Consider the following 18,778-nt stretch of genomic DNA (forward strand, 5'->3'; position numbering starts at 1 on the left):
TGGCAATAAAAGGAAGTCGTATCAGCCGACTGATAAGTGTTACTGTCTAAAATACGCTAGCTTTAGAGACATCAGTACAAAACGAATCAACTATCCCTGGGCAATATATAACGCCATCAGATCATCGAATTTCAAAGCGTCCTACTTATTATAGAATTGAACACGTACTCATCATGTACATGTAAAAAGTAGAGGTACATGTATTTAAAGAAGCGGTGAAATTGCGACTCTTTTGTCTTCAGCTTTCAGGTACACCTTGAGGCCACATCTACTGAAGTCATAAAGCCGTATGGGGACACGTAGGAAGGGTTTATTAACATCAGTATCCCGGTCTACATAGTTATGTATACGAGGCTTGTATGAGAGCAGAGAAATGCATGTGCTCTCTGATTAAGCAATTTCAGCAGAAAACCCTTGCTCTAAACACCCCGATTCAGTTCTATTCTGTCCTGAATTTCCGGTCTCCAAATGGGAAACCTGTTGTTCCTTGCCTTTCAAGTTATGCTTTCTAATACTGAAGGCATTTTGGCTCTTATTGAACAGAGCTGACGTTGTAATGGAGACAGGGTATCTCTTCTCCCTCAAATAACTGTTAATGTTGGCACGAAGGATTCGAAACGATTCGGAGCTGTAGTCTTTCCCACCAGAGTTCTTGACACAGCTGAAGAAATCGGCTAGGTACAAATCTAGCTCTGTTGGAGGGATAGCTTCTATGGTACGCTGGTCTTGACAAGGTTGACGCTCTAGCCAACGCTCGAATGTTCTAACGGCGTACACTCGATTTCCTGCTGTGGACCTTTTCTTGGTCGTGATACTAGACATTCTTTGGTTGTTGGAGAAAGCTTGATTATGCCATGTAGTTGTGGCCAGGAGGATTTCATTACTCGAGGTCGAAAATGCATCACCTTGAGACAAAACTCCGAACGGATCTCCAAGAACTTTGTCTGAGAACAAAAACCAAATAAGTTGGATTGACATCGGGGATGGGACTAAGCATATCAAATCTTCATTTATATGGTTGCTGTTTTACGGTGATTTTATGGCGGTTTGAATTAATATGGAAGCAGCGAAGGTTGTTGGTAGAGCACACCGGGTTGAGCGTGAAGGAAACTTTACCACCTCACCGCACACATACATACTACATATTTTCCTACCGGTACAAGTGTATAATTAGGCAAGCGCAAGCTCACCAAGGAGATTGGTCCCTTGAATACTTTATAAGTTTGAAGCGGAACATCGACATCACCAAACAATCTCATTTCACCACAGGTAAATGTCATAACTTGCACTCAGTATTTCATAAATACCGATGCCGTTCTCATATTCTTGTGATTTGACTTCAGAAGATATTCAAAGCAAACCCCAAAACATAGCCTACAACTTTCGCCTAAAATTCAATAAATGTTCTAGCATACAGTTTCGACGTTTATATTTTTCCGAAAATAAAAAAAAAAAATCATGGCAAAAACCTGACTTTAGCAATCACCTAAATCCAATGTTTCCCACTACTGGTAAGACCGTACAACTTTCCATGAGCTTGGAAAGAGATTCGGGTCAGTTATAGTACTTGGGTAGTCCTTGCGCCGAAGATAGTCATCAATATCCACCATTAGACTAAGTAGGTATTTGGCCGTATCCGAATCAGTCCAGCTACTGCCAAGTCGATTTTCTTGACATGTCGGGTGCTTCTGATCATACTACAACTCAGCCAGTCACAAAGTTTTTGTAAGAAATCTACAGACGTATCACACACACGGATGCGTATTCTCCTCTCGTGAAATACATTCCTGCTTCTAAGTAATTCCGGCGCCTTCGAAAGGACAACCGGATAGCTGTTCTCTTTAAAATAACTGTCCTGATGAGACATCATTGTCCGAAAGGTAGCCCACGTATAGTTTTTGCTCCCTCGACGGAGAATGGAACGAAAGAATGTTTCCAAATTTTCATTTAAGATTGCTGGCGGTATATCCAACAACTCCCGATGTTCATCTCTGTAGTAATCCGCGATATAGCGCTGGGGGATTCTAGCATAAGAGCCCGGGACAGAGTTTGTTTTCTTCAACTTTGGCTTGTTACAAGGGATGAACCTGTTGTCACGGGACTCCAATGAGGTGTCCAGCAGAGCTTGCGTTGAACTCCGTGTTACTTCATCTCTGGGTAAATCTTGCATTACTGGCAATAAAACCAATGACATGTCTTAGAGGACATTTATGGATTTAATGTAAACAATCACAATTGCGTGCGCATGGTGGCCATTTTAATCTGAACTCCATTCCATCACAAAGATTCCGTGGACTTCAGACATGCATGTACCTCAATAAAATACTGGCTCTTTATCACAGAACACAGGACTAATGTAAACAAAGTGGCCTAAACATTTTTCTTTTCATTTTCATATTTTCCCCGCTACATAAAATTATGTACTGGTTATACTGCAAAACGGTCATTTGCGAGATTTGAGACAGGACTTACCCAAAGAGTATATATAAGGGCAATTTTTCTCGTCTTCAACTTCAGCTTTACAACAAAGGTCTCAAAGTCGGTCGAATAAAGGCGAGTGACATTTTCAGATTCACATGTATCTACTCGATCCTCAGCAATATGGAATAAGAGAGTTCAACTCCCACCTAATCACTGTTTTTACGTGACGAATATATTGTATGAAAACAGCTTACACCAAACTTATAAAATACAAATTCCTCGCATAAAACAATGTCACCTACAAAACAGTAAGTGGATATATACCATATCTTAGGATAATTTCTACCATGTCCAACTGTAGGTCTTATTTAGTCAAGACTTGCTTCTTTTCTGTATCAAAAGATTCTGCCAGCAATCTATGTGAATCAGACGGGTCCTGTCTGGTGGTTGAAGACGGTGGTCAGTTCTTTTTCCTTTAATCTACGTTTCCTAAGCATGAAGGCACTTTGGCTTCTAGCAAACACAGATGATGATGTAATAGAAGCCGGATAATGCTGATCCTTCAAATAACTGCTAATGTTTGTACGCAGTATGCGGAAAGACTCGGAACTGTAGTCCTTCCCACTAATGTTCTTAACAGAACTGAAGAACTCCACTAAGTATGAATCTAGTTCCACAGGAGGTATAGTTTCTATTTTACGCTGACTCTGGTTCGATTGACGCTCTAGCCAGCGTTCGAACGTCCTCACCGCGTATGTAACGTTCCACCCTGTGCCCTTGTTTTTGGTTTGGACTGTGGGGAGACTGTGGCTGAGGCCAGGGCTCTGAGAATACTGGGGAAGTGTTGACGGCAGTGTTTGGTTTCCCAAGGTCAACGAGTGACCGTCGTGCGACATTACTCCGAAGGGGTAACCCAGAGACTGCTCTGAGGAGAAAAACGAAACGATTTGGAGTCACTTGTAACCGATTTATTGAAAACGATTTTCTTGCTCAATGATGTAACACATACACAGCTAAGTTTACCAGTTAGTGAAGTTAAAAAGCAAATGTAGCCTGGCAATTCAAAACCAAGTTTTCGAAATATCTGAATGAAAGAAACAAAAGCAAATCAGAGCCTCACATTTCTTAACACAATCTGTAAAAGTGGCAGACAAAATCTGAAGAACTTCAATGACGACAGAACAGAACATTTAAAGATGTACCCATTGTGTTTCACCACAAACATCCATATCACCAAGAACATGTACAACAAATGCACGTCAACTGTGCTTTTCCACTAAGCGTGATTCATTAGCTGAAGACACTGATGAGCTCTTCAACACCAACTCCTGCTCTTTCAACTGGGCCCAACGGGCCTTAAACGCACCCATGCTTCTGGCAAACAAGCTTGATTTTACAATGCAATGAGGGTAACCCTTTTCCTTCAAGTAACCATTAAGATAGCTTCTAAGAAGTCTAAATGACTCAGAGGAATATTCCTGCCCGGACGCTTTTTTAATCTCTTGGAAAAATGACACCAGGTAAATGTCCAAAAGTTCTGACGGGATGTTCTCAATCGCTCGTTGCTCCTGATAGTGACGGGTACGCAACCAGCGCATCAAAGTACTGGCGCTGGAATGACACATGGCTGTTGTCGCCTTGGCCTTTTGCTTCATCGCAACTGGTTCGGGACTAAGCGAGGATAGGATTTCTGGTGTAAGCAGACTAGAATGGTACTGTCCCTCAAGTCCCTTCAGGGATGGAGTATATCGCCGGTATGACTCTGGCAAAGGAAACAATTCTAATTCAGAAAATAATGTTCAGCTTATCCAGCTATATGTGATATTTGGAAACTTTCGAGATACACTATCATAAGATATGTCCACCTAATTCACTTGTATAGTACACATCATTAAACTTGGATAGATTTTGGGATTACAGATCAAGGGTAAAATTATATCTGCTACACGTACATGTATTACTTGGTTCAATCTCAACGCCTTAGGGAAATCAACATTAACCTATTGTTTATAGTCAAGGGTCAGGACTAATTCCTGTGCTTTTATGAAAACCACCACAGGTAACAGAAAGATGCCTATATGTCCAATCAGCACTTTCAAAAGATGAAAGAATGAATGCGCCACTTTCACTTTCAGAGAATACGCCACTGATGTTAGTGCTAGTCTGATCATGCCGATCTTCTATGTAGAGATGACGGGTAGATATTTATTTAGGTAATATGGCCTAACTGTGTCTTCATTACAATGATTGTAACAAATCCAATAAGAAGTCAAAATTTTAAAAATCGTTATGCTCCTTTAACTCAAAACCTACCACTCTCCAAAAGCTCTAGCGCTTTGGAAACCATGCCATTCACTCTAAATTTATAACACGCTTCCTGTTTCACTAGAGGCCCATTTCCTTAAAATAAAAAGAACAGCAAACAACTGAAGTTCAAGCTCAAATGATATTTGTGTAGGTGAAAAATCTGTGCAATGCCTTAATACATATTATATCTATGTAATCTCACACACGCATGTATAGGTAATACATGCATGTATGTCAAGAAAATCAATGTTCACATCTGTGTTATGCAAGAAATGGGGGCTGTGAAATTGTAGAGCTGATCTTGTTATTTAATTACCAGTGCCACAATAATTATTGCAGGTCCAGAAGAAATCAATCAAGTTCAGTAAAAAATAAAATCGCAAGACCAGCTGTCTGGCAATTTATGGGGATAATCCAACTCCAACTTTGGCGTGATGTGTACACACACATTACACTACTTGTCTATGGTCAGCTGACTCCGTTTGCTCCTCAGCTGTATGCGTCTCTGGCTATAGACCTGCTGGCTTTTCAGGAAAGTTCTACTCTTTGTTATGGACTCCGGATAGTTCTTGGTTTCTAGGTAACCTTGGATATAGCTTCTCAACGTTCTTAAAGATTCTGGCGAATAATCCATTCCGGATGGCTTTTTGACCTCCTGAAAGAACCCTGCCAAATAGAAGTCTAATTCGTCCGGAGGAATATTCTCGATGTTCCGTTGTTCATCCGGGTATTTTCTTTGAATCCACCGATGCATTGTGCCAACGCATGAAGCAAACATGGCAAATGTGGTCCTAGATTTTGGTTTCTTTGACCCAGGCCCACTGCCTACAGTCACTGAAGTTTCAGCCTGAGCAGATGATGGGTTATTCCACGGTATCGAACTCCCATGATAAGGTACCCAACGTTCTTCACACATCTCTGGCAACACTGACAATGAAACAATTCCAAGACTGTTGGAACAGTAAAACACCGAACACATAAAATATACTTAATGTTTATGAAGACAAAGAATTTGGGTATAAATATATTGGATTTAAATGGACCTTGCTAAGGGAGTTTACAGTCTACTTTTTAAAGTCAACCATGCCATTTCCATCTCGCTTTACAGCCTACAAGGGAAAATGGTGTTTGGGCTTGGAAAGAGATTATTTCTCAGCTCCAAAATTATATCTTAAAACAAAAGTCGGGTACAATGTTCCGTTGCGAATGATTTCCTGCCTTACATCAAACAAATCTACCCATACATCATGGCTTTCGAGGAGGGGAGAGTTTTGCATTTCTAAGCTAACATGACTCATAGCATGTGAAGAGAACTAATCGCTTCCTATCCCTTCAAGTGCTCCTGACAAGTGTTTGAACACATCAGGAACTTCCAAAACACATTCAGCTACTAAGCCACATGCACCGAAAGAGCAGAACTAGGAAAAAACAACACCATAACTTATTGAAGAAGTTCCTTACAAAGAGCACTATTTTAAGGGACTCTTTCATGGCAATGTCAATCTATATGCACAGCTGTATATCGTACAGCATACTGAACACAATTTTAAATTTTTTTTAAAAAATCATGAAAAGGAATAACTGATGTATTTTACCCTAAAGTAAACATATACATGAAATAACAAGTCCACTTGAATCAACCACTATGCTTGTATTAATATTACTCAAGTACAACTGTTTTAAGCACTGAAGAGGAGAACTAAATGTTTAGTTTGGTGCACTTGGCTGCACTCAAGAGGAAAGTCTCGCGTGTATTATTGATCTTCTGTAATCTACATGTAGCTGAAGGACATTAAAGAGCATCTTCCTAATGTTGAACAAACACACCTACAGCAACGTCTTTGTTATAATCTCCTCCAGTGTGACACCTCGCAGTATTAAGTGAGATATTTGGAAATCAATATCTTTGTAAGTGTAAATACAGTAAATGAGGGCATGCAACAACTGGATGTAATAAATATGTACAAAAACAAGGTGATTTTTGTTTCCTTGTTTCTCCTCAATTTTAAGATTTTAGCCTCTCTAACATTCAAAATTAAAAGCCAAACTTTTTGGTAACAAAAAAGACAAAACAGCAGCACAAAAAGTCAAATGTCAGTTACACTGAAGATACATAAATTACAGCACACAGCAGATTCTCCCACTCCACAAATTTTAAATCTCTGGAACAGATCTCAATATTAATGTTGCACAAAAGCCCTCAGAACATCCGTGCAAGAACTCAGACAAGTTTCAAGTCATTCGTAGCATATTTCTTCTGGCAATGTAACACTGCTGACTTTGAAAGAACATATCTCCTTTTATGATAGATACTGGGTAGTTTTGAGATTTCAAGAATGTGTCAATGTTTGATCGCAAAATTCGGAATGTTTCACAGTTATAATCTCCACCATCTGGCTTCTTAATGTTGAGGAAAAAGTCTGCCAGGTATTGGTCCAATTCACTTGGTGTGATGTCTTCAATTCTACGGTTCTCTTGGTTATATCCAATCCAAAGCCACCTTTCAAAAGTGTCAACAGCAGACACTAACTTTACTGCGGTACCTTTGGAATGAGTTCCAAGAAGACCAGCAATCCTTGATTTTCTCCACAGTCGATTGGGCGTGGCAGATACTGAATTCACAACACCGCCTTGACTCATATCCTCGATAGCCTCATGCACACTGTACTCCAGAACTGCAGCTGAGTTGGACAAATCTGGATTGTCTACCCTTGCAAAATTCACGGTTTCCCCAGGAAGGACTTTCTCTTTATCATCACACTGGTCATGTTGGGACACCGGCCATACTGATAAGAGAAAAGCGTGGAACTTCCTTTTGGCAAAGTAATTGATACTTTAAAATACCCTACATCAAGAAAATTCTGTCATAACACTTTCTCTAAACAGAAATAAGTTACCCAGTGAAACACTGCTCATGTTGCCTACAGTAATGACCCACAGTAAAAGTCTGCTTCAAGAAAGGCCAACATCATAAGCACATAACACTAGCATAGTTCCTTGAAAAGTCCTATAATAAACACATGTGTATATTAAACAACACTTTGTGAATTACTCCCCATCAACTGTATTTGTGTCTTTGAGAGGTAACTGTCACTGCAGGGCCAAAGACAGTAAACAGGAAAGGTAACTGCAACTGCTTTATTATAAGAGCTAGGGTGCAACACGTAGTTAATACTGAAAATGCAGCCCATGGTGCCTGAGGTGTTAAAGAGGAACTACACCATATGTGTATGATAGTTAAAATATAAGACCCGAGTATTTACATCTAGATGTAATTCACCATACAATATACCACAGTTTTCGACACTGTATCAGTGCACACTGAACAATGTATTAAAAAAACAAAACAAAAAATAACTCATACATGTAAGCAGCTGCTGGACACGGTTTCTCCTTGTACATGTACTCTACTATTGTTACTAGCATTACCATTTATCCTCATACAGTAGCAATAAATTGGAACCACACGAGCCTTGAATTCAGTTTAATGTCCTCATTTTCTAGCCCTGTTCTCCAAATAAAGACTATTTTGCTTAACCAAACACTGACAGGGTGGGGGACTGTATTTCTCCACTTTCATGCCCAATCCACAGAATTTAAGTACAAGCCTACTAACAGGCCTTGAATATCTCAAGTGGAACATTACAAGTGTACTCAAAAAACATGTACCTATATATAATAAAATCCTTCAAAGATGATCTTGCCTACCATTTTGCATGAATGTATCAACAATGACTTAATTTGTTCGTTGAAGCAATGGTAAACTGTCAAGGCTTCAAATGATGTCATGGCATAGTACATGTTCACCGAATAAATGTACTTGTAACAGTGAAAACCTTTAAAGATATCATTCAATACTCTTACTGATAGATATACGCAGCACTTGTTGCTGGTCAATCATACTTTTTCATGTAACTTGTTAAAGCTGGAAAGGTAAACACCCTAGGCTACAGTGGTGCTAACATTTACTGGCCTTTACCACTGAATCCATGCTGGTTGGAAACAGTAGTTTAAATCTGCTTTGAGAGACATCACATACTTACAGAACACAAGAAGCTGGGCTATCATTAGAGTTCATGTCAATTGTACATTCACTCTAAATCACTCTGCCCGAAAATGTCAGTAAGATCTACATACATTTAGAGCTACCAAGGCCACTAGTTACTAAATAGATACTTTCAAATGTACTTATATCCATACAAGAAATCATTGGCATTTGATTTCACTCCTGATCCACAGATCATAGTTGAAAATTCTGAAGTATACATATCCCAGGTAACTGGTGAAAGAGATATCAACAATGGCAATGTTAATAGTTGTACCTAAGTCCCTAAACAATTGCCAAGTACATCTTATTTCACAATGCACATATGAATAGCAGAAGTAATCTATGTTTTTAAGCCTCTCTACAAGAACATGAACATTTCATAATAAATATGCATCAATAATTGCTCAACATATGTAGAAGCATGTACCTTTGCAAGTACATCCATAATGCATACTCCATGCCAATTGGTCTATTATAAAGTACAGATGAATAGCAGTCCAAATCCTGAAATTGGCTAAAAACCTAGACTTCTGTCTTTAGAAAGGAAAAATGTCCTACAATCTTGATGACAACAGGTAAAATTTTACCTTCAAGATAAATGGCCTGGTCACATCTTTTGAATAAGATGATCAACTATTTCACCAGGGTAACTTACACTTCCACTAACATATAAAGTACTAAAGAACTGTTGAAATGTATAGATAATTTTAACATTAGATTCATTCAAGATCATGATGACATGCACTAAGATAGTGCTTTATGATGTCCTTCTTTAAAAACTATACATAAAACATGTGAAACATACACATAACAAAAATGCAACAAACCATCGTTAAAAAAATGTTGAAGTCCCAAATATTAATAGGGGTATGTTTCACAAGATAATTTATACTTGTAAACATTCATACATCTACATGCATGCTACTTTTATAGATAACCCATTACTTGCAACCGGTAGGCCTTTCTTTCTGTATTCTGCAGATATTCAGTATTTTGATTTGAGAATCTAAAATCCTATCTCGCACACCCACAGCAGAAACATCTTATTCAATATTATACCACGAATATCTGTATTCCATTCATACCAATCTTTTGTTTAAACCAAATGCTGAAAATTCCATATGTATACATGCGTGACAAAATCTGATCTTGTGATGGGACTTCAACTAACTACCCCGGTTTTTAAGGATGGTTACATGTAAATCAGAACAAAACATCAACAATAGAACAATATTCACAAAGCAGTGAGGAAAAGCTGCATTCTCTCACTTACCTGCATTTGGCATCTGTACATATATGAAGCATTCACTTGTGTCTTAGGCAAGATAATCACATACAGTAAGGGCCATATGAAAGCTAAGTGATGGAAACATGATTTTTTGGTTTATACACCAAACTCCTGAACGTCTGAAGTTGAAAACCAGAAGGTACTCAAACTATTAGTCGAAGTAATAAAATGCTACTGCATCAGTTCATTAGCTGCTACAAGCATCTCTATACAAGTTGCTCTTTCCATCTTGGATATCCTATCATTTAATATGGATTATTCGCTTAATGTTCGGCCCATTACCTGTTACAGAATGCTGCAATTATTTCAAATTTGCACTCTTATTATCATTTCTGGTGGGCAAATCATCTACTTGAATTAAACATTTACTGTTGTGGGATGAATCACAATGTCAAAAACTTTACAAATTTGTACTAGTCTGCTGGACATATAAATGTAACATTTCAAGGCCACACATGTACATTATAACACACTGATTTAAAAATAAAGTATTGTTTAAGTACGTATGTTCAGTTTCATTCAGTAATTTATAAAATACTGACAAATATGAAGTAAGTATTCTAAAGGCACACTCTCTATACCATTTCCTTTAATATTTAGGTTTTCAAATTGAAAATCTTAAAATAATTTTTTTTGCAAATGGTTGAAATCTATGTTCTACTAAATTCTAAACCCAGGGGACATAACTAATGTTTTTATTTAAAAGTTGCAATGTTATCTCCCCTGATGTGATCATCCCTTCATCAAATCTTGAGGTCTAGATAGTCGTCTTTCTCTATAGGGCTTGCATACTTAAAATAAATAACCACTGAATATGTACTAGTCTTCAGGTGGCTCTGTATTCTTTATGTTTTATGAAATATCCATGAAACTGCTTTCTAGTTCTGGCTTCCAATTAAAGGGCCCAGGCACCTGTTTGACATTATGAGGGAGACACCCTAAGATTCAATTCTGGCTCATGCTGTTCCAAGAAATAATATCTTTTGAAGTTAAAAAAAAAAAAAAAAACAAAAAAAAAGCATGGAAAACCACAAAAAAATGAAAGAAATGCTCTTTTTATCACGGGTGAAAAATACTTTATTACTTCAAAAAGAAATTCACAGAACTGTAACGTAACAGGAAAAGTCAAAGTACAACTCAAAATTTAAGCGCATCATGGCAAGTTCTCTGCTTTAACACCGGAAATCTGCCTATCATTGTCAGGGTCAGAGTCATTTTCAATGGACAGCGCCTCACATTTTGTGTTAACAGTATACAAAGTAGGAGCAGGCTGTAGGGAAACTGATGAAGATGCAGAGCGGACTTTTGACTGAGACGAATGCAAGATGTTGCTCATTTCACGATGGTTGTCTACGGATGGCTTGTTAACATAGCTTCTCACACTCGATTCGCTTTGATGACCTGTCACTGACATGACATCACTGACGGACAAACCAGCGTCTGCGAACAGAGAGGTAGCTGTTGCGCTGACACAGAGATTAGTATAACGCCGGCTGAGATTTGCATCTTTAGATATATCAGCCATTAGGGTCCTCTGAGTTTTAAAACCCATTGCCTGACTTGCATACCATGGGGATGGCCTGTCACAAATTGTATCAGTATCAGCTAAGACTGGGAAATTGGTTAGAGGGCGCTGAAAAAAATACTCACAATGCGAGTTTCGCCTTTTAAGATAAAGTTTCAGACTTTTAACAGGGCATGTGTCATCTCCAGTGGCATACATTCTGGGATGTCTAACAGAGTCTCTGTACATTTTGTTCCTCTTACTGTACAATATCTCTGCATACTCAACCCCAGCATCATCAAATTTAAAATCAAATGAACTAGCTGAAAGATCTCGTAAACCATCACGACCAAAATGCAAGCTTATTTCAAACCAAACTTTTCTCACAAGTGATTTTGGAGAACTGTTAGAGAGGGTGCCACTGGAGTAAAGTCTCCTTAAATCGGTCTCAGAAATGGGCTTATGATGGACCGTGATGTCTTTTCCATCACGGCACTTCTCTTTTATTATTCCTGCCAGAACATTATTTGACATCACAAACTCCCGATCATTCATTATATTTATGTTTCTCTCAAAAGGTGGAGAATTCAAGTAGCGATTAATGGAAGCTCTTATTCCAATTAGAGCCGACTTGGAATAACATTCACCTCGCTTACTGCGAGCTTCAGCATAAAAACGACGCAGCAGGATGTTCAACTCTGTACTGGTTAGCCCCTCAAAATCTCTGGAAGTGTTTGTTTCAGCAAGCCAGTCTGAAATTCAAGACGCCACTTAGAAAACAAGGCCACACAGAGATCTTATTAAAATATCACACTGTCACCAGGTAAGAAAAATTTGACTAAGTTTTACTCATACGTATAAGGATGCTTAGAGAGTGTGTAAATGCACATAAATGCTTAAAATGCTTGTGTACATAGATTTATCTGATTTCATATTTATTTTTCGTCATATTAAGCAAAGGTTAAACTGCAGTTGTGATTACAACTATTTGGCACACTTTAAATTATTAACAAACCTTTAAAAACGTGCACTCCCCATTTTGTTTGTTTGCCCGTTGTTCGATCAAATCTCTTGCTAGCCAGTTCTTGAAGCCGTGATTCAGTTGTTGGCTTGAATCGACCAGGCTCTTGAACAGACTCTAAGCATGAAAGAAGTGTCTAGTCATCACTGTCTCTCAAAAATTTTTCCATATTGTTGCCTGTTGTTAATTGACCTCTTACACTCGCCAATCAGCTACAGAATCAATGCTGACTTTAGACTGCATTCTCGAGGTGCAATCTGTTAAATTCTACCAGTTAAATGAAAAAGTGCCAACAATTATTTCATACAATGTGTAGAATTCAACAAATCACACAGTGTGAACTCTGGTTGTAGAATAATCTTTGTCCTATTTTCCTTTGCCTATTTCAAATGGGACGAGTTGATATAACAAATTACACACTGAACGTGTCTTAACTGCAAGAGCTATACATACAAACAACTTACGTAGGTTCAGATTTGTGTAAGCGTGTAACAAGCAAAACTTGAGTTACTCCAAGTAAATGTTACTGTATTTGTTTCATCATAGAATCATAATGATGAATACCACTTCCATTTTATTCCTAGAGAAACAGTAACTTGTGACATCTTGAGTTACATGTTAGCAGCTCTTTATTAAAAAATTAAAACTAAAAATATTTTTGGATAAATACTACCACTGATTAAGTTTTTATGCATGTAGGCATGTAGTTTTAAAATACACTGGACAATCCATCACAAATTACAACAATATAATGGCTCAGTACATTTAAGTAACCAATCAGCATCGATTCTGTATCCTTTAAATTTGTGCTGACACACTTGTAGGTTACAAATGATCTAAACACTTCTACAAGTTTACATTTTCTCCTTGAATATAAACACTCTTTAACATGCAGTTCCATTTTGTTTGTTTTCATCTGATGTGGGATTCATTCATAATAAACAGAATAATCTTTCCATAACCCCATAAAACAATGAACTCATCCGACAATTAATCATGCCTCACAAGACTGCTGGCCTGTAACTGTCTAGACAATAAAAGAAACTTTTAGATATACATGTAGGCTGACTATGGAGCACAGCTTATGCCAGATTTTGAAAATGGGGTGTCACCTTCACAAGTTTATTATTTTCAATGTATCTCGTGTTTATTATGTTTTGTTTTTTTTTGTCAGAATTGTCTGTCTTAATGACACCCACCATGCACAGACCTTAATTATTGCAGGGACACAGTTTTCACTAACTTACATGACACTTATGTTAACTGCACAGATGACCAAGCTAATTCTTCTATTTTCCCTGTATCTCTCTTAATTCCATCAGAATAATCACCATGACATTTTCTCCATGAATAACCCTTAGTTCCTACTAGGAAAGAGGTTTCATTAAATTACATGACACTGGGTCAGGTTATCTGTGCATGTACATGGCCAAACACCTTGCCCACTTACATGTACATTTAGCCAGAATCTGAAATCAGGGTGTCTCGTTTCTCATTCTATTTCCGTATCTCTTCTACATGTACGTTAATTTATTCAGAATAGCGTCTCAAAGCCATTGAGAATCACCTCCCCTCCCCCTCCGCTGCTAAACCTGCCTACCCAGCACAAGCTGGATTTAAACATGTCCCCACACTTTCCAAGGCATGACAGTACATTTACATGTGTATGTACTGTTACTTTGTACAGTTTCTTAAAAAATGTGACAGTTCATGAAGTTCATAAACAACAAGTTGGCTTCAGTTTTCAAACAGTTCATGGGAAATGAATGCAGCTTTTCCTTCATACTAACTTCACAATTCAGCAATTAAAACACCTGAAAACAATGCTCTGTGATCACATTGGAAAGTAATTCAGATATTCAACTTGCTTGTTGTTGAGATGTGGAACAAAAGATGCTGGTAAAGAATGGCAATACTGCTTTCATTTCTAATTTCAAAACTACTAGTAAAGTGAATCATTTTAAATCTGTTCAGCTTTTACTTGCAAATTTTTTCCACTGTTCCACCATTCCATTGATTTGTACCGATACCTATCTTTACCAACTAAATTAGGTTCCTTTCTCTCACAAGCAGTTACATACTAAGAAAATGAATGCAACAATTAAACATTTACAGTGATAAAGGTCCAAGAGGGTTTATACCGACCAGTTTATGGTAGGCCTTAATCTCCAGTTTTCTCTCAAACATACTTGCATGTTTCACCACAGCCATTTGATGAACAGCAAATCAATTCATTTTCAATATTATAATACGGCATTTAAGATTTAAACTTGTAAATGGACATCGTCCAATAAAAATGTGCAAGCAAGGCAAGCCAAGTTTCGCAAAATAAAGGCAACCTTTTTTCTAAATGAAACTGGCTTATAGGCAACAGGAAGCACAAGAGTGTAAACAGATTCTAAAATCAGATTCATTGCTGTATTGAGACAGCAATACTGTGTTGCTACGATACAATTAGCAAAGTACAAACCTCCTTACTCTCAGAGTTTAGGTAAAGAACCCAAATGGAGAATTTGGACAAATATTTTAAAAAGACACAGAGCAGTGATTTCAAAAGTGATAAATCATAGAGAATGGTCTAGAAATCCACCTACCGTTTAATTCTGACTGGTCTAATGTGTCCATTGATATGCTACCTTCGGCTAGACTACTGTTGCTTGTGACGGTTGCGGATGGTCGGTTGGGTGAAAACGTTGATGTGGATGTGGTAGGCTGTGCAGAGGACTGAAAGTTTGTGGAGTTATCTGCCCATTGGATGTTTGCTGACTGGTCAGACTGGTCTTGTAAACTAGCTGAATAGTCCATATCGCTTACAGTTGCAGAGTCATTGGTTCCTGATGGCATTTCAGGGTTTTGGTCTTCAAATGCGCTTCCTAGGACAGATATGAGGCTTTGGTTCAGTGGGGATTCTTCAGATGGGTTTTTCCGGACTTTAAAAGGTGTGCTGCTATCTTGCGTGTCGCTGGACACAGAGTCTCTGGCCGGACGTTTCCGACTATCAGGCTCCAGTGCCTGGTGAGAATGTAAACTGACTGGAAATACACCTCCCTGGTTGTCCTCCGAGGGCTCATCCTTTATCACGACAATATCATCCGTGTTCTCACTCAAATGCGGAACTGCACCCATTGTATCAGCCCCTGAAAGTCTGTTATTGACATCACTCTGCATATCTGTCACAGTCTGAGACCGCGTCTGGCCCTGCCCACTTTGTGCCATCCTGCTGTGGGAGTTCACATTCCTTCTGTGGAATGCACTGGACCGCGAGTACATCCCACCCCTGGAGAAGCCTAGGCCCGTTCTTGGGGCAAGTCGACTTCCCAGGACCTTCTTCACCGCAGGGGCGGTTGCGGTGCGCAAGCCCTTTAGCCATGATGGATCTGGCTTTTCCCCTGAACAGTCTAAAAAATAAAACAGAATTCACACAAATCAAAATAATTATATAAGACTCCTCACAGTATTTTTATTAAATTTCTGTTTAATTCAAACTAATTCTTCAAAATTTTAAAAAAAGTTTAACATTTCTCGAGTCAATATTCTGACAACTGAACATATTTTGCTGGTAAACCAGTCCTCAGAAGATTGGCATACAACTTTCAAGTTCCCTCAAGTCAGCAATAAAGTCTTTCTCTTTGAATGAACTATAGCCGACAATGTCTCTTCCACACAGCGCATCTTAAATGACATACCAGCTTTAAGAGCCTACTGTCTTTGTTCTGACATGCTTTGACAATATATTATTTTGAAAATAATAGTGTTGCCTTCCTACTTCATCTCTCATCAAATGATTTCATTTAAATCAAGCCAAGTTTTGAAAGCTACATATCTGCTTTTTCGTCTTTTATTTTTGTGATGCTCTTTGTTCATGGTTTAAATCATGCAAAAAGTAATCACAAACCTAAGATCATACACTTGGCATACCTAAAGAAATGGCCCCTTTTGATTTATACTCTGCCAACCGCAAATCCAACCAGACCGCAAATTGTGACAAGACGATGGGTTCGCTGCAAAGTTCTCCAATGATCGATGCAAATTTGAACTGTACTCTCTCTAGAGACACACCCATTTTCACCTTTCACTGCTTATGATGCTGGATGATAGTTGGCCACCACTTGTGTCAGGGATCTGAAATATGAACAAAGACACACACCTTAACACAAACGTTCATTAATTCATGAATTCAATTTATTGCCATTGTTTGACACCCTACATAAGTCTTTGCTTAAACAATGGCTGTTTTGCATAGATGTCACAAAGTTTACACTAGCTTATTTCATGCATGATGACTGGTAATAGGTTTTAGCAACAGGTTCTTAAGCCACAACAAATCTAAATCTAATGGTTACTGCGTATGTACTGTTGTCTCCAATTAAAGATGGAATAGGATCCCAACACTTTTGAACTTAACATAGGCATTGCTGTAACTGCCCTCCACACAACAAAACCCTAAGGAAGCCCTGCTCCATCCATGTGTTTCATGCCTAAACCTGACAAGTAATGTTTGAAAGACAAACACCAACTGAAAGAAATTTTCAGACAACCAGCAAATAACTTAATAGAATTAAAGCTTAACTTCAAACTATGGCAGACATTAGTCTCATTTGTATAGATTTACCCAGAATTTGAAATCAGGGCATCTCATTTCCATTTTTTCCTATCTGTCCTGTTTTAATTTTGTCCGAATTTTGTCAACGACATTCAGACACTCCCATGGCTAAACCTTCGTTTGTTTAACAGTTTACACTGCTGGATTACTCTTTAAAGATTGTTTACTGCTGTCTTCTTTGAGAAGTCTACACCTTTGAACCTGGGGAATCAGTGTATACCAAAATAGGACAGGTTTGAGTTGCATAGATCAGTGAAAATTTCCCTGTGCAACTGAGAGATCATATCAGCCCCTGTCTGAGAGAGTGAAGAATTTCATCTGTGAAGAGAATATGCAGGGCAAGTAGCTGGGGAGTAAAGATGCAAGAAAAATAGGATTGGGAATATCCTTTTTCTGTCATATTTTTTTCATTATTGAAGCTAAAGTAATTTCAGTGAAACCTGGGCTAAATTCGATAGTGTGGGGATCACACAATCTTCCAACACTGAACCTAATGATGCACGTGAAGATGTATACAGAAGCACTAAATACAGAAGAAACAGTAATCTTGCAAGCCCATTCATTTCTTTTAATGGACTTGTGAAAACGTGAAATTTTTATCCAGCAGATTCAAACTTTAATTTTAGACTTATTCCAGGGTTTCATAAATGGAACTGAGCTTTGGTAATTAAACACGCAGGTGGGCAAGTTGGTTTGAAACTGATGATCTAAAGAACTGTATAGGCCTAACGATTTTTTTTTTCCTTTTCAAGCGTAAACCACAATTTATTTCAAACGACTTGGAACTCAACATTCAAGTGTCCCATCCTGTCCACAGTTTAAAAATACTGATTTGCTTTCGCGTGTGCAATGTCTTGAAGATAGCACTGAGTGTTAGCACTGAGAGTTTGCGTAAGTCGGACCGCCAGACGTGAACACAGCCTCCATTATCCCTGAACAGATCTGAAGCCATCGCTGCAGGGGGTCCCTTTCAGAACACAAAGGGAATGCGAGAAGTTCGCCTGCAAAATTAACACGTGCAATTTCACATAACGTCGTCAGATAGGATTTTCCATGCACACGAGCAATTTAAAATACACACTACCATGTTCTGTGTGCCACTCACCGTGAAAATTCATCAGAATTTACCGCAAAAGGATCAGTCCCTGTGCCTGACCTCTTTCCTCCCACGAATTATGCATAAATACTAATCTCACCTCCACCACAGAAGAGCTCTTCGCTGTCCTATCCAAGCTGGTTTTCACAACAGCCAACGTCACAAAATCCATTTTCTCGAGAATTGTTTGTGAATAGCACTGAGTGTGTGAATAAACCAGGATAACCTGATTGACGCAAAATGATCAACGTAAACTTTAATGTAAACTTGCAGCAAATTTAACTCACTTTATTATATGCACATGCATATATGTACACAACGTTGTTCCGCCATGCATTTTCCTTGAAAGCTTTGAAAATACTTTCGATGACCTCACTTGCATTATTTTGAAATCTTTGAAAATGCTTGATAAAGGCATCATCTCCAGAACAGCTTTAATAATCGGTTTCATTGCTTGCAAACTATCTAGTGGTCATTTTAAAAACAAAGG

The 18,778-nt window shown here is 38.3% G+C and overlaps 1 protein-coding gene across 22 annotated transcripts in view; it reads right to left on the reverse strand.

Moving 5' to 3' along the window:
• Positions 1-18,367, reverse strand: part of LOC135463632 (uncharacterized) — a 72,487-nt gene extending 54,120 nt beyond the window's left edge. For 13 of the 22 annotated variants that reach the window (XR_010443565.1, XM_064740986.1, XM_064740987.1 and 10 more), the window contains exons 1-3: positions 18,298-18,367; positions 16,508-16,711; positions 15,184-15,987 (exon numbers count right to left, since the gene is read on the reverse strand). Coding sequence is in view for 19 of the 22 variants with exons in the window: in XM_064740986.1 (XP_064597056.1) it covers positions 15,184-15,987; positions 16,508-16,652 (949 nt within the window). In the remaining 3 variants the exon portion in view is untranslated. The other 9 variants (XR_010443563.1, XR_010443564.1, XM_064740977.1 and 6 more) reach the window with 9 other exon arrangements.
• Between the last annotated feature and the right edge of the window lie 411 nt (positions 18,368-18,778).

The sequence above is a fragment of the Liolophura sinensis genome, chromosome 3, assembly GCF_032854445.1.
Source record: "Liolophura sinensis isolate JHLJ2023 chromosome 3, CUHK_Ljap_v2, whole genome shotgun sequence".
NCBI lineage: Eukaryota > Metazoa > Mollusca > Polyplacophora > Chitonida > Chitonidae > Liolophura > Liolophura sinensis.